This window comes from Panthera uncia, chromosome D1 (assembly GCF_023721935.1).
Source record: "Panthera uncia isolate 11264 chromosome D1, Puncia_PCG_1.0, whole genome shotgun sequence".
Taxonomy (NCBI): Eukaryota; Metazoa; Chordata; class Mammalia; order Carnivora; family Felidae; genus Panthera; species Panthera uncia.
In genome coordinates, this window is record NC_064808.1 from 50733759 (window position 1) to 50748496 (window position 14738).

A 14738-nucleotide genomic window follows, 5' to 3' on the forward strand; every position below is an offset into this window, starting at 1 on the left:
GTAACACGTTTCAAATTAGGAGTCATTCAATCATCACAAATACTCTATAAAGCAAGTTGTAAGATTTCAACTCTCTGATAATTGAGGAATAGAACAGTATAGCAATAGGGTCTTGCTTATTATCTTCCATATTATGTCATGGAAGCTTGATAAAAAGAAAACCATCTCATGTCATAGCCTGGTCTTTAAGTTTGACTTTGCTGGTAGATTGCTTTCTTTGTAGACCAAATGCAAGTCTCAGAGTAGAGATTTCCATGCATGGAGTCTTCTCAGATGACAGATAAGGTTATAGAATATTATTTATATGTCATTAAAATATATGAGTTCAGTTAGTATATCAATTTTATAAGCAGTAAAGTGCTGTCCAGTATGCTACTTACCTAAGTCCATGCAACTATAAATATGGGTTTTCAACATGGGTTGGAAATCTCAGTATTTTCAAACTAGTTCTTTCTGGTTTTGTGTAACTTTCCCCTTTTGGACATAGTTTTGCTTCTTAAGTAGTCCAGACAGTCACATTATACTTAATAAAGCAGAAGTGAAAACAAAAACAAAACTGACAAACTAATGAGTATGGGATCAATATTTTATTCAGAAGTTCTGATAAGATCAAATTACTCTCTATATAAGACATTTCTTTGATATAGTATTTTACTAATATTTTGTATTTAAAATGAAAGATTACATTGTGTGTTCTTTCAAAATGTGTGCTATTTATTTATTTCTTCTTAAGGATTGCATATATTAAGGATACAATATAAATAAAGAGTATTTAAAAATAATTGTGTCTTAAAATGATAGTATGTACAGAAAGGTAGTGTTAATATAGTCTTGGTGGATATATTCACCTAATCCAGATAATGGCATTTTATACTCCTTACAACATAATGAACTAATTAAATGAAATAAGATGTAACTATTAATTTTTAATTGTTAAGAAAAAATAGCAATATTTTTAACAAATATGCTAAATTTCAAGTTAAGAATTAAAAATACTTGAGATCGAAATGAAGAGATAAATGTAATTAAAGTTTTTAAAATTTCAAACTGATGCTATAGTAGTTTAGATATATACTATATAGGTTAAAAGCTCTAGTGTTTATGGTTTGGCATTTTGACACCCAAACCTGAACAGTGAAATAGCTTTGGGCGTGCTATTTTGGGTACTGACAGTGAGATTCCTTCATCAGTTCAGAGCAATGGAATAATTTCAACTTCACTTAAAAGAACAAACAGAAAGACTGTTTCTAACTTCCCAAAGAAGGAGCAATAATGGGTGTCAGCGTCTAGTTCATTAAGTTAATATACATATCTCCCAAAGAAAGCAAAAGCAAGGGGTGGCTTAGTCGGTTAAGCATTTCACTTTGGCTCAGGTCATGATCTCACGGTTGATGAGCTCCAACCCTGCGACGGGCTCTGTGCTGACAGCTCAGAACCTGGAGCCTGCTTCAGATTCTGTCTCCCTCTCTCTCTGCCCGCTCCCCACCACCCCCCACCCCCGCTCGTGCTCTGTCTCTGTCTCTCTCTCTCAAAAAAAAATAATAAAAATTAATTTAAAAAAAAGAAAGCAAAGACATGGTATTTGTGTAATTTATATCATTTATAATGCCTGGCACTTAATATACACTCAGTACATATTTGTTATATGAAAGAATACCGGAGGAGGATTAAGCAGTTTATATGCCCATGATTCTTGAATTATTCATGAGGAGGTTTGAGCTGTTAACAGACATAGTGACATATTCACGTATGTTAAAAATGTAAAGGAATGATGTAAGGGAAAATGTAATGGAGAATGTTAAAAAATGTAAGGGAGAAGCAAATCAAAACAATATAGAGTTAGAAAAGAATAATGGATATTTTATCAAAACAAAAATAAAATAATGGATATTGGCATGAAAAAGACAATTCATATACATCGGTAAATACAATAATTATTAGAATACATTTGCAGATTACAGGAGGAATTTTCAAATTAATTTTTTTTTAAAACTTGTATTATTTCTAAGGGGCACTAAAAGTGCAAAGTTGGAAAGTAAATGTATAGAAAGAATCAAGTATTCTTAAAGCAATATAATAACATCAGTATCAGCTATTTTTAAAGCATTAATGGAGTTAAAAATAACAATTATGCAGTGATGTATGGGACAATTTATAGGATAATATAATATTTGTGACTCACCTGAATCTGAACACTGAACCATAACTTGTAAGAAATTCAAGTAGAAATTACAAATTTAAAGTTAGGGTGAGAAATGTGAAAGTATATTTCTTGAAACAAATATGTAAACAATAATTGGTAATGATATAAGTCTGATAACAGTATTAACAATTTTGTATCCAAGGGTTTAATTATAAACCTACATGCAAAAATAGGAGATTACAGACTATTTTAAGTACACAAGATACATCATGTTATGGGCCATAAGTGAGAAATAACAAAAAATTCTTATAGAGACAAAAGAATACATACATTTGGAAATATTTAGGAACAGTATGAACTTATAAATGTAACAAATATAATATAATAATAGAAATTGTAAAAAAGAAAGAATAGAAAAATAATGATTAACTTAAACCTTTGGGAATATGGTTAATACATTTGTAAATTTAATAAGCATTAATAAATCTGTAACTTCAAATGTATACAATAGAAAACAAAAAAGTGTCTATGAAGTGATAAAGTAATCATATAATACAAGGCATTACAGCAACTAATTTCAGATTAAACAAAGAAAACAATAAAAATAAGAGAGCAAAGTAGTGGAACTGGAAAAATGTAGTAAGAAGTCTCAAAAAATGAAAGCTATTATTTAAAGAGTGTCGTAAAATAGACACAATCTTGGGCATAGGGGAAGGGGAGGGGAAATATAGGCTTCCAGTTATGGAATGAATAAGTCACAGGGATGAAAAGCACACTACAGGAAATATATTCAGTGGTGTTGTAATCGTGTCATATGGTGACAGATGGTAGCTAGCTACACTTGTGTGAACACAGCATAACATAAAGACTTTCAAATCACTTTGTTGTACCCCTGAAACTAATGTAACATGTATGTTAACTATATTTTAATTAAAAATAGACACAATCTGGGTTACTGGGATGGTTCAGTCGGTTAAGCATCTGACTTCGGCTCAGGTCACAATCTTGTGGTTTATAAATTCGAACTCCGCGTCAGGCTCTGTGCTGACAGTTCAGAGCCTGGAGCCTGCTTCGGATTCTGTGTCTCCCTCTCTCTCTCTCCCTATCCCTAACTCTGCTTGTGCTCTCTCACTCTCAAAAATAAATAAAAACATTTAAAAAATAAACACAATCTAAGAACTTATTCAACAGAAAACAAAAACTCAAAGTTGAGACATAGCATTTGGAAAAATTGTTTTGAAATATTAAAGAATATAGTGGTATACTTTATGAATCAAAACTGGACATTCAGGAACTGTGCAATATTTTAAAGAGTGTAAAACTTACTACGATTGACTGAATAGATAAATAAATTGAAACAGAAGTTGGAAATGTGTAAAATATCAGAATAATATGCCAAAGGATCTAATATTAACTCTTAAATTATATCTTAAAATTTACTTCTTAGAAGATATAATTGCTATCCTCTGCAGTTATTCAAGGAATTATAAAAAGAGGAAAACTTTCAAGATGCTAGAATAAGACAATTCCAAACCAGAAAATACCTTGCAAAAAGAAATGTTTTAGGACTATTTTGATTATAAATTTCTAATATTTGCAAATCTAATTATGCAACATGTAAAATATATCTACCATACACAACCAAATATAGTTTATCATTAGAGATATATTATTTATAATTCATGACATTAAAACATATTATTTTAGAAATGTATGTACGGGGGCAGGGAATACATAGGATATCTCTGTACACCTTCTGCTCAATTTTCTTTTATTGTGGTGTAACCCAAATTACATGAAATTTATTATCTTAACTATTTTTAAGTGTACAGTTCAATGACATTAAATACATTCCCATTGTGTGCAACTATCACCACCACCCATTCCCATAATTCTTTTTATCTTGTAAAATTGATATTCTATAACTATTGAACATTCTCTCTTCCCTCAATCGCCTGGCCACCACCAGTACCCTGTCTTTTTTTTTTTTTTTTTTTTTTGACTACTGAGTATCTCATATAAGTAGAATCAAACAGTATTTGTCTTTTTCTGACTGGTTTATTTCATTCAAAATAATGTCCCCAAGGTCAATCCATATTGTAGCCTATTGCAGAATTTCCTCCCTTTTTAAGGTTGAGTAATATTCCATCACACACACACACACACACACACACACACACCACATTTTGTTTATCCATTCACTGGTTGATGGCCTCTTGGGTTGCTTCTATATTTTAGCTATTGTGCATAATTCTGCTATATACATGGATTTATAAATATGTCTGAGACCTTACTTTCAATTTGATTAAGTATATATCCAGAAGTGGAATTGCTGGATCATATGATAATTCTTTTTTTTTTTTTTAATTTCTTTTTGACCCACTGCCTTCTGCTCAATTTTGCTTTGAACTTAGTTGGTCTAAAACATAAATGCTATTAATGTTTTTAAAAATTAAAGGAAAATAAATATGGGTCAGGTAGGTCAGAAAAGTATTTGATTTTATCTATTTATAATTTTAAAAATCAACTTCAACAACAGGTATTTAAAAAAGAACTTTTGTAATATGGTAAGTATTGTCTAACAAAGATCATTTATTTAATCAACAGGACAGAGATGCCCACTATCTCAGTTCACATTCATCAATATATTAGAGGTCCAAAGGCTAATGTGTTAGTAAAACACAAAAAATTACTTTGAAGAAAAACTGAGTAATGTATTCTTTTTTTTTTTTTTGCATTTGCATTGACTTGGTGGGTTTAAGTTTTTATTTTAATTCCAGTTAGTGAACACACAGTGTAATGTGTTCTTACCGTGGATTATGTTTATTTATTTACTGACTTGTGCTAAAACTTAATATTTCTGGCCAGACATTTAAGAATAGCTGAGTGTCTTTTCAGTTACAGGGCTTCCTACTGAAAGCTACACACCCAAAATGTATTGTTCTTAGAGTTCAGAAAACCTTCAAATATTTTGAGTGAAATGTAGCTCTATGTGGCCCCAATGAACTTGAAAAATTACCTTAGCCTCTAGGATCCTCTCTTCTAATCATGAAATAAGATAATTCATTTCTAGCTCCTGGGTTTGTATTAACAATTAAATTCTGTTAAAATCCTTGCAAAATAGAAGGAGAATTAATATTTATGTGGTCAGTTTAAATGAGGCCATTGGATGGCTCTTTCCTTACTCAGGACAGTAGCCATCAAGGCTTAATACCATGATTATTAGGAGACAGAAAGCTAAGAGAAACAGGAGTATAAATATGTTACAGAAACCCAAAGGGAAGTGATGACTTCTGATACAGCCAACTAAATCTTGAGTTTGGAAAATTTTCTGAAAAATCGTAAGATACATAACATCTAATAAAAGAAAATTGACAAAACAGTGAATATGATTCTAAACAATGTCAGTACTAATATACTATAATATTTTTTTACATATTACAGCATAGTGGTTATGGAAATTCCATCATTTTGTCCTATCAAGTTTGGTTAAATTTTCCAGGATTTATGTTAATTTGGCACCAAGTGATTTCATGATTTCTATAGAATCACTGGAGATTATTATACAGTTTTGCTTATCACAGATGGGTCCTTCTTTTCTGTAGAAGACATCCCCATATCTCTGCAGAAGATGAAAAGATTGGCTTTGTCCCCAACTATGTACTTACTGTGGGTGTGCTGTATTTGACTTATCTTAAGTAATGGCCTTCAGGATAACCAGAGATGGGATACCAGTACTGAAGATGAACTTCAGGGTTTTATGATCAGTGGAGAGAAACTCAGTGGCCTGTTCTGTGGCGAGAAAGCCAATTCCCTAGGGCCAGTAAGTCCCAAGTCAGTCTGAAGTCAGTCAAATCCAGCAACGTAATTAGGAACAAGTATTGAAATCACATCATTTAGCCAACACCTTAATCTGGGTTTGATGCAGCTAAGCTTTTATTACATACAGGCATAAATGTATTTAAATATCTACATTTTAGCATAGCTTTCTCTTTAAAGGAAGCCTTTTGTAAGTTTTTTTTTTCCTTCATGCAAGCCAGTATAACTACTTTATCTATTTCACACACAAAAAAATAGCAAACACTTGTCTAGTACTTCTTGCATGCCATAAGATATTCTAAACATGTTACATATATTAAAAAATTAATTCTCATAATACCTCCATGAAGTTCATTACTATTATTTGCCCACTGTATACATGAGTAAACTGATGTGCATAAATGTGAAGAAAGTGGCCTGTCGTCATACAGTTAGAATGTGGTGGAACTAAACTTGGAATCCAAGTGCTCACTACTTCCCATTCATCTTGTATACACAAAAAACAACCCCAACACTAGATTAAAATCTCTATTAGTCATTTTCACTTATTCTCAGGCGTATTCCAAATTCTATTTCTATATCAAAATGTTTCTTTAACCACGAGCATATTTCCCTTCTTAACAAAACCAGCAGTACTAAATTTTAAGACATTGCCCCCTTTATCAACAGCACATCCTCTTCATAGTTGTACAATTTCTGAGTACAAATGCTCATCTTATCCAAATCTGTGCTTTGAATATGGAGCCAGATATGTGATACTTTGTAGATTCTGACTTTATAGGTTTTCAAAAAAGTCCATGTGCTCTCGCAAAATTGAATATTCTATTGTTGTGATTATGTATAAAATCTAAGTATAGACGATCCATTCATTTACTTACAGAAGTACCCACATTTAATGAGTATTTAGAAACTTTAACCATGTTCAGACATTTTCATTTGCTGGAAATTTTAAGCAATGAACCAAAGATCTTGAGTTTGAAGAAATTATTGTCTATCAAAGGTGAAAGTCACATTATTAATATAGTATAATAATGTAATAACCTATATAACACAACACGATTAATACAGTATTATGTACATTTCTGTATTCTAAAAGAGCATGTAGAAGCAAGCAGTTATAGAAGCATCAATTATACATGTGATAAATAATAAAAAAGGCAGAATACATAAATTTTGAGGTGGACTTTGGAGGGTGAGCAGGAGCACTCCAAAAAGGTAAAAGAGAAAAGTAAGCATATTTCAAACACAAGGAATTGCGTATTCAGGAAGTAGGGTAAGATACACAGTGGTAATATACAAGTTTGGTTAAGACACAGGGGAACTTTCAAATTAAGTTTCTGGGCAAGATGTTAGTTTTATTTTCTCGAGATTATATCAGTTAAGAGTTAAATTAAAAAAAAAAAACTAATAAGTATATAAGATAATGAGAAGAGTGCTCCATTTTAGAAGGTGTTCTACAAATAAACCAGAGGGTGAGAGGAGAGAAAGAAGACGATAACATTTTCTGTAAATTAAACTGACTTCTTACCGAAGTCACAAGCACAGCCCGTTTTTCACCCCTCTCCACCAGTCCGCCTGCCACAGCGGAAGAGATTGCTCCTCTTCCGGCTATTGCCTCCAGATGTGCTCCTGGTCTCAGATACTTATCTCAGTATCTCAGATACTCACTTTTTATTATTTTTTGCCTTTGGGGTCTGCATTTCAATTTTTACTGCTTTCTCCTTCAAACATTTAAATATGTTTAATTCTCAATCATTAGGAAGAAACTAATAGTCTCATTTGCTTCATAGATAATATTTTTATAAGTGTTGTTGTTTTCTTCTCTTTGTACCTATTATTAATTCTACTGTAATACAGCTTCTTGTCATTAAACTTCCTTACTAATGAAATCCTCATAGAGACCGCAGCTAATGGTCTGTCGATATTCACACCCTTAGACCTATAAATTTGTACAGTTGCCTGTCTAATATCTTAGGCTTAGCTCTCTTGCTTTGGTCAATGGGACAATAGAAAACTAGATATAATTATAGGCTTGCAAAATGCATATACTTTTCACCTCCTCTCTTGGAACCTGACCAGTAACATGTTACAAATGAAGGAGCTTTCCAGCTTGAAAGGATTCATGACCCATGTGGTAGAAGTGAGTCTCAAATGAGGCTGTCCCCCAGTCAGTCTCAACTCATCCAGCCAGCTGACTGCTGGATACATGAACAAACCCAGCTAGGATCAGCAAGATAATTCTAACGTAAATTAACACAAGTCTCCAGGTGAGTCCTTGGCTCATGGACAAAACTAATTTTTTATTGTGTGCCTCTGAAGTTTTATGGTTGCTTGTTATACAATTTTACAGTGACAAACTATATTTGACTCAGTCCTTCATCAGGAAACACTGCCTTCTTGGGAAGGCAGTCAGTGGCTTCCCTGGGTGGCTCAGTCGGTTAGCAACCGACTACAGCTGAGATTATGATCTTGCAGTCTGTGAGTTCGAGCCCCATGTTGGGCTCTGTGCTAACAGTTAGGAGCCTGGACCCTGTTTCTGATTCTGTGTCTCCCTCTCTCTCTTCCCCTATCCTACTTGTGTTCTGTCTCTCTCAAAAGTAAACAAGCATTAAAAAAAAAGAAAGAAAGAAAACACTGCCTTCCTTTTACTCAGAGCTGTTATACACCAATAATTCTTTTCACATCCCTATTCATTCCTTCCAAGAAAGTTGGATGGTCTTTTATTCTAATGCCCACTTTTTAAGTATTATTGTTCTTCAGAATTTGGACTGAGGTTTCTTTTCCTAAATTCCCTTTTGATAATCTCATCAATGCATTTATTTCTTTATTCAACTAATATGTTTTGAATGTTGTGTGTATGCACATGCACCTGAGCCATGCCTATAGTTACTGTGCTGAATAAGAAGAACAATGTTCCTGCCCTCACGAACAATTTGGGTAGAGAAAAAAATCAATTTTAAAAAAGCATATAAATAAGAATTTTTTATGGATCTCGATGATATAGTAACTGGAGAAACCCCTTTACTAACATTGGACCTTAAACCTGACACATATGAATAAAAAAGCCATGAATAACATGATTAACAAGTATGAACAAAGAAGAGATACAGAACCCTACAACAAAGAGAAAACACACATCTATTAATGAGACCACAAGATATGTACACATAAATCAACATATATTGGGTTCCAATGTCTCAGTCCTCTCAAAATTTACATCAATAAAAATATTATCTGACTATAACAGAAGAAAACTAGAACTTAATAAGAGAGGACAGTTTGGCCAGAATCTAAAATATATGCTACTTAATATCTTGTAGGGAGAAAAAGAAATTTCATAAAAACAAATTATATTTAAAGAATTTCATGATAAAATGTGGATGACATATGTAAAAACTATATCCAAATAAGTTTTCCTTTTTTAATTTTTAACTTCTATCAAAAAGAAAAAAAACATTTTAACCATAACAAATCCGATATTTTATACAGAAATACAGATGAAGAACAAGTGAATTAAGCCAAAAACTAAAATAATCAGGACAGGACAGAATTTAATGCAATAAAAACAGGAAACAAAACTATAAAAAATATTGAAGATTAATGAAAAAGACTTATTCTAAAAATATTATTAATATAGATACATTTCTTATATATCTGAGTGAGAGAAAAATTATAAATAAGATGCAAAGAAACCAAATTTGGGCCCTAAAATTATAAGAACCAAATAGCATGCACTCTTTAAATACTTTTTACATTTTAAGCACTATATGCTAATATATTTGAAAACAAAAAATAACAGAAGAGAACTAAAAAATTAAACAGGGCAAAATTAAAGACAATTAATACCATATTCAAACCCTTTCAATCCACTCCATTCCCCCCAACAAGTAAATAATGCTGTAGGCCCAGATTGTTTCTGTTCACAGCAGAAGAGCAAATTTCAAGTGATAGATAATTTTTTAATTATGCAAAGTATACCAGAAAATGGTAAAATAAGAAAAGGTATACAATTCATTTTGCCAAGCACTTACAATGTTAATTTCAAAGACATGTACTTTATAGAGATGATATGAAGAAACAAAATTATAGGCACAGTTTCTTCATTATTTATAACAAAAATTGTAAGTAAAAGATTAGTTAACCAATAATAGTGTATTAAAACTATGTAATAAACAAGAAATGTTTATCTCAGTGATACATAAGTGATTTGATGCAGCTAATTGATATACCTCACCATATTAAAAAAGAAACAAAGATCATATAATTATCTTAATATTTATAGAAGTTATAGAAAGTGATTTTTATGGTTCTATACCAGTTTATCATAAAAACACTAAAAAAAAAAAAGAAAAAGAAAACTTCCTGGCTTAACAAAAGATACATACAAACAACCCCAGCTTGTATCATATTCAACAGAGACTCCATGCTACTAACATCAAGAACTACTAATGAGTTTTCACATCAGCAAATACGAATAAGGTATTTTATCAATTTCAGTAAACTCAGTCATCTGGAACACATTTCTTGCAGTGTGATGTTTCATTTGTGACCTGTGGTAATAAAATAAACACTCTGTATGAAAAAAAAAGAGCAAGGCAAAGATATCCTATGTCACCCCATGAAACTAGTGGTTGTAAAGAGTGTTCAGCAAAAGTGGAGAAAAACATGACATTTTTAATGCTTCTGATATTAAAATATATATATATTTCAAAACAACAGGAATAAATAAATTAAACATATATTTTTAGGGGGGGAGGTAAATGAGAATTTATATGGGACCAAAGAATTGCAATTCAGGGAGCACAGATTCAGATAGAAACCCAAATAGTGTTCCTGCTTGTAGAGTAAAATAAAGAGGTTTTTTATGGGGAAAAAAAGGGAGCAAATACATGAATTGAAGAACAGAAAGAAAAGCTTTTCCAAGGGTGTGAACAAGTTAAGCTACTCTGGGGTATACACATACAATATTTCTGAGAGGTAATGTTACATGAGATTACAGAATGACCTATTCAATTTACTTTGGAAGGCAATGATAAAATCACCAAAACTAATTCCAGGTGATGGTTAGAAAGACAAACTATAGGGAAAGTGGTTATGAGAAGAGAAAGTGAATGTTGACAATTTCTTTTATAGAAGGCTTGCTGTTACAGTGAGAAGTGAAAAGATGATACATGGAGAATAATTATATTTTGAGGGGTGGGGCAGATGTTTTGCAGGATTTTATAATGGGAGCAGTATAGGAAACTTGACATAATTAAATAAAACTTAATGACTACCCATAAATTGAATCACTGGAAGAAATGTGTATTCTTGTTACTTGGATAGGGAGAAATTAAATTAATGAATTTACTCTGCATTATTTTAATTGGCATTATTTCTGTGAAATTCATGTAAAATTACTACTTTTTGGTCTATCCACTGGTTATTAATTTGTAAGAATATGAAGATGAAAAACAGTGTGAATTTTATTTCACGAATTTCATTCTTGAATGGAAAGAAGACAAAATAAGTACCTTTTGTTCTTTCCTAATCCTGTGCTCATAAAATAATGCATACCGTCAGCCTTCTTAATTTGGCTAACAGGTATTTCCACCTCTCCACACTATTATTGAAGCCAATTTTGAAAAGAACTGCATATCCCACCAGTCTGTAAGGAAACAGTTTTGTTTGGGACACGCTAGGAGAGATGTGGTTAGGTGCCTAACTTATTTCCAAATTAAAAATGTAGAGGCTGAAACCTCATTAAACTAATGCCCTCATGAACATTTCATAGATTCTCTGTCAGGAAAACAACATTGAGAAAATAGAGGAATTTTGGTAATGATGACAAAAATACAGCAATTCATTTAAAATATAGCAAATAAAGTAACAATATATTTTCAAACTGGAAATTCCAATCACTATTTGGAAATTGGACAAACTGGCATCTGGTTGTGGATGATTGCCTTCCATCAAACATCCATCAAAGCTGATTTCATGTCCCTCAGTTGTCTCATTATGTTTTTGTTTGTGGAAACCTGATTAATGATGAGACCAGTCCTTCACAGAGGAGATGAAAACACATAGAAAATGTTGTGGGCATGACAGTGATATTAGGATTCTGAAGACACTGAGTGAGAATAAGATACTCAACACCCTCCGTTTTCTTGGCCCAAATGGTACTTTCAGGAAGGCATTATTAGATCCTGACAAAACAACCAACAGAAGTATTTCTTTTATTCTATTTCCTCCTGTAGACTCCCTTCCCTTTCTCTTCTCTTCCTTTTTTCCCCCCTTTGCTTCTCTTCTACTTCACTCCTCCTTCCTTCCCTTACAAATATCCCTTTCATATGCTGTGGGATTTGATGTCCTTAGAACTTGAAAAGATCCTTATGACACAGTCTCGTATCTGTTTGGTTTTCACTCCATAGACAATAGGGTTCATAGTGGGAGGCAGGAGCAGATAAATATTGGCCACAATGATGTGGCAAGATGGAGGGATTGTGTGGCCCCCAAAGCGGTGGGAAAAGAAACAGAAGAAGGCTGGACTGTAGGAGAAAACGATGGCACAGATGTGGGCAGTGCAGGTGCTGAAGGCCTTCTGCCGAGCATCTGCTGAGGAGAGGCTGACTACTGCCCGGAGGATCATGGTGTAGGAGATTGTTATGCACAGGATGTCAAAGCCCCCAATCAGGAGGGCAAACATCAGACCATAGATGACATTGACCTTGATATTTCCACAGGATAACTTGGCTACAGACATATGGTCACAGTAGGTATGGTGTAGTATATTCCCTCTACAGTAGGGTAGCCTCTTGATGATGAAAGTCAAAGGAATGACAAGCAGCACCACTCTCAGGAAAGTAGCAAGCCCAACCTTTGCAATGACAGGATTGGTAAGGATAGTTGAGTAGCGCAGACGGTAGCAGATGGCCACATAACGGTCCAGCGCCATAAGCATGAGTACCCCAGATTCCATCCCTGTTGAGGTATAGATGAAGAACATCTGGACTAGGCATACATTAAAGCTGATTTCCTTAAGGTGGAACCAGAAGATGCTGAGAGCTTTAGGGATTGTAGTAGTGCTCATGACAAGATCAGTTAGGGAAAGCATAGCCAAGAAATAGTACATGGTCCTGTGCAGGGAGTCCTCATAGCGGATGAGGTAGAGGAGCCCACAATTCCCTACCACTGCCACAGCATACATGGAGCAGAATGGGAAGGAAATCCACATGTGCACATCCTCCAGTCCTGGGATCCCATTAAGAATGAATGAGGCTGGGGTCAGGTCTGTTTGGTTTAACATTAGCATGATCACGTTACTGTAATCATTAAACAGCTTATAGATTTTTGTGTGTTTCTGGTTTTTTTTGTTTGCTGATCCTGCAAGATAGGGGAAAAATTCTTTTTAAAAAAAAGAGAAATTTTAGCCATACTTTCTCTCTCACTCTCCCTTTCTCTTACTGTCAAGTGTGCATTTTAATATCAACCAAATATTGCCAACATGAGAGAATACTGAAACATAGTTCAAACCCAGAGTGTGTTTATCATTAATTCATTAATTTAATGATACATTCAAAATGAATATTTAGCACTCACTGATTTCCAGATTTTGTGACATATATTGTGTCTTCACTATTTTGAAACAAAAAGGAATAGATTCAATATTCATAAATTCAATACTCAAATTTATAATGAATGATAATTATATTATGATCTTTCTTATGATGTTTTGTTAGCATATGTTATTTAAATGTTAATTACTATGCATATCTCCCTTTGAGTGTTTTCTTAGGGAGAAGTTCATTGATCATTTCTCCAATGAACTAACAGATATGGTAACGTTTTTGTTGTTGTCATTAGTCTTATTGGGTTATATTTATGCTATACTAAATACCATTCCAAGAACTTCACAAATATTAACTCATTTAATCCTCACTACAAGTCCAGGATGTATTTTTATTAATCTGCACTTTACAGTTGAATGCATTGAAGCACTATTTAGATGATGCTTCTTCATGTCTGAGTTGCTGGCATGCAATATCAAATTCCTTTTGATAATACTTTATTGTCTACGGCCATACCACCCTGAATATGCCCAATCTCGTCTGATAATACTTTATTTTTCTTAGTATTTGATGTAGATATCTCAAAAAATTTAACTTATTTTCAGAATTGTAAAACATTTTACTATCATTGCTTAACAGTTAAACACTATCAATGTTAGTTCATCCCACACCATTTGTCTGTTTCTGGGAAGTCTTTGTCCTGCTTCACTGAAATAGTTTTTTTCTCAGTTAGACACATAATTCTCATCTAGAAATTCCTCTTCACCTACTGTTTGTGTCATATTGCTATTTGTAAATCTGATTTTTCTTCTTTCTATTTCCTGGACTGCATGAAAAACTTTTTTGGAAGAGTATCAATGTCTGAATATGGTTTAGTCTATTCATCATTTTGCTGGATTTAAAATTGGATTAAATGCTATTCCTCCCCACCCCCAGTTTTTCTAAAAACATTTCTATATGGATTTCCTAGCTTCTAGTGAGATATTAAGAGGTGCATTCCAGTTCTTGATCTTGTACATGAACTATTTCCCGCTGGCATTTTTTTAAAATCATTTTTATGTTTTGGGGCCCTGAATTACTTAAGAACATATAAAAATTTTTGTGCTTTGAAGTTAAATGGTGATGATAGAAGGGTATTGTGCTTGTGTATGTCTAATTGTCGAGGCATTTAATGGGGTTTCTGACAATGGAAATCTAACACCTTTGACTTTTGAAATTTACTTAACTTC

The 14738-nt window shown here is 33.0% G+C and overlaps 1 protein-coding gene across 1 annotated transcript; it reads right to left on the bottom strand.

The window, feature by feature from the left end:
* Nucleotides 1–12287: 12287 nt before the first annotated feature.
* LOC125913571 (olfactory receptor 52N4-like) lies at nucleotides 12288–13253 on the bottom strand. Its single transcript, XM_049618761.1, has one exon. The coding sequence runs from the start codon at nucleotides 13251–13253 to the stop codon at nucleotides 12288–12290; it is 966 nt and encodes a 321-aa protein (XP_049474718.1).
* Between the last annotated feature and the right edge of the window lie 1485 nt (nucleotides 13254–14738).

What these genes read in the sequence shown, in the direction of transcription:
- LOC125913571 (XM_049618761.1), bottom strand. Translation starts at nt 13,253, where the DNA reads ATGCTAATGTTAAACCAAACAGACCTGACCCCAGCCTCATTCATTCTT.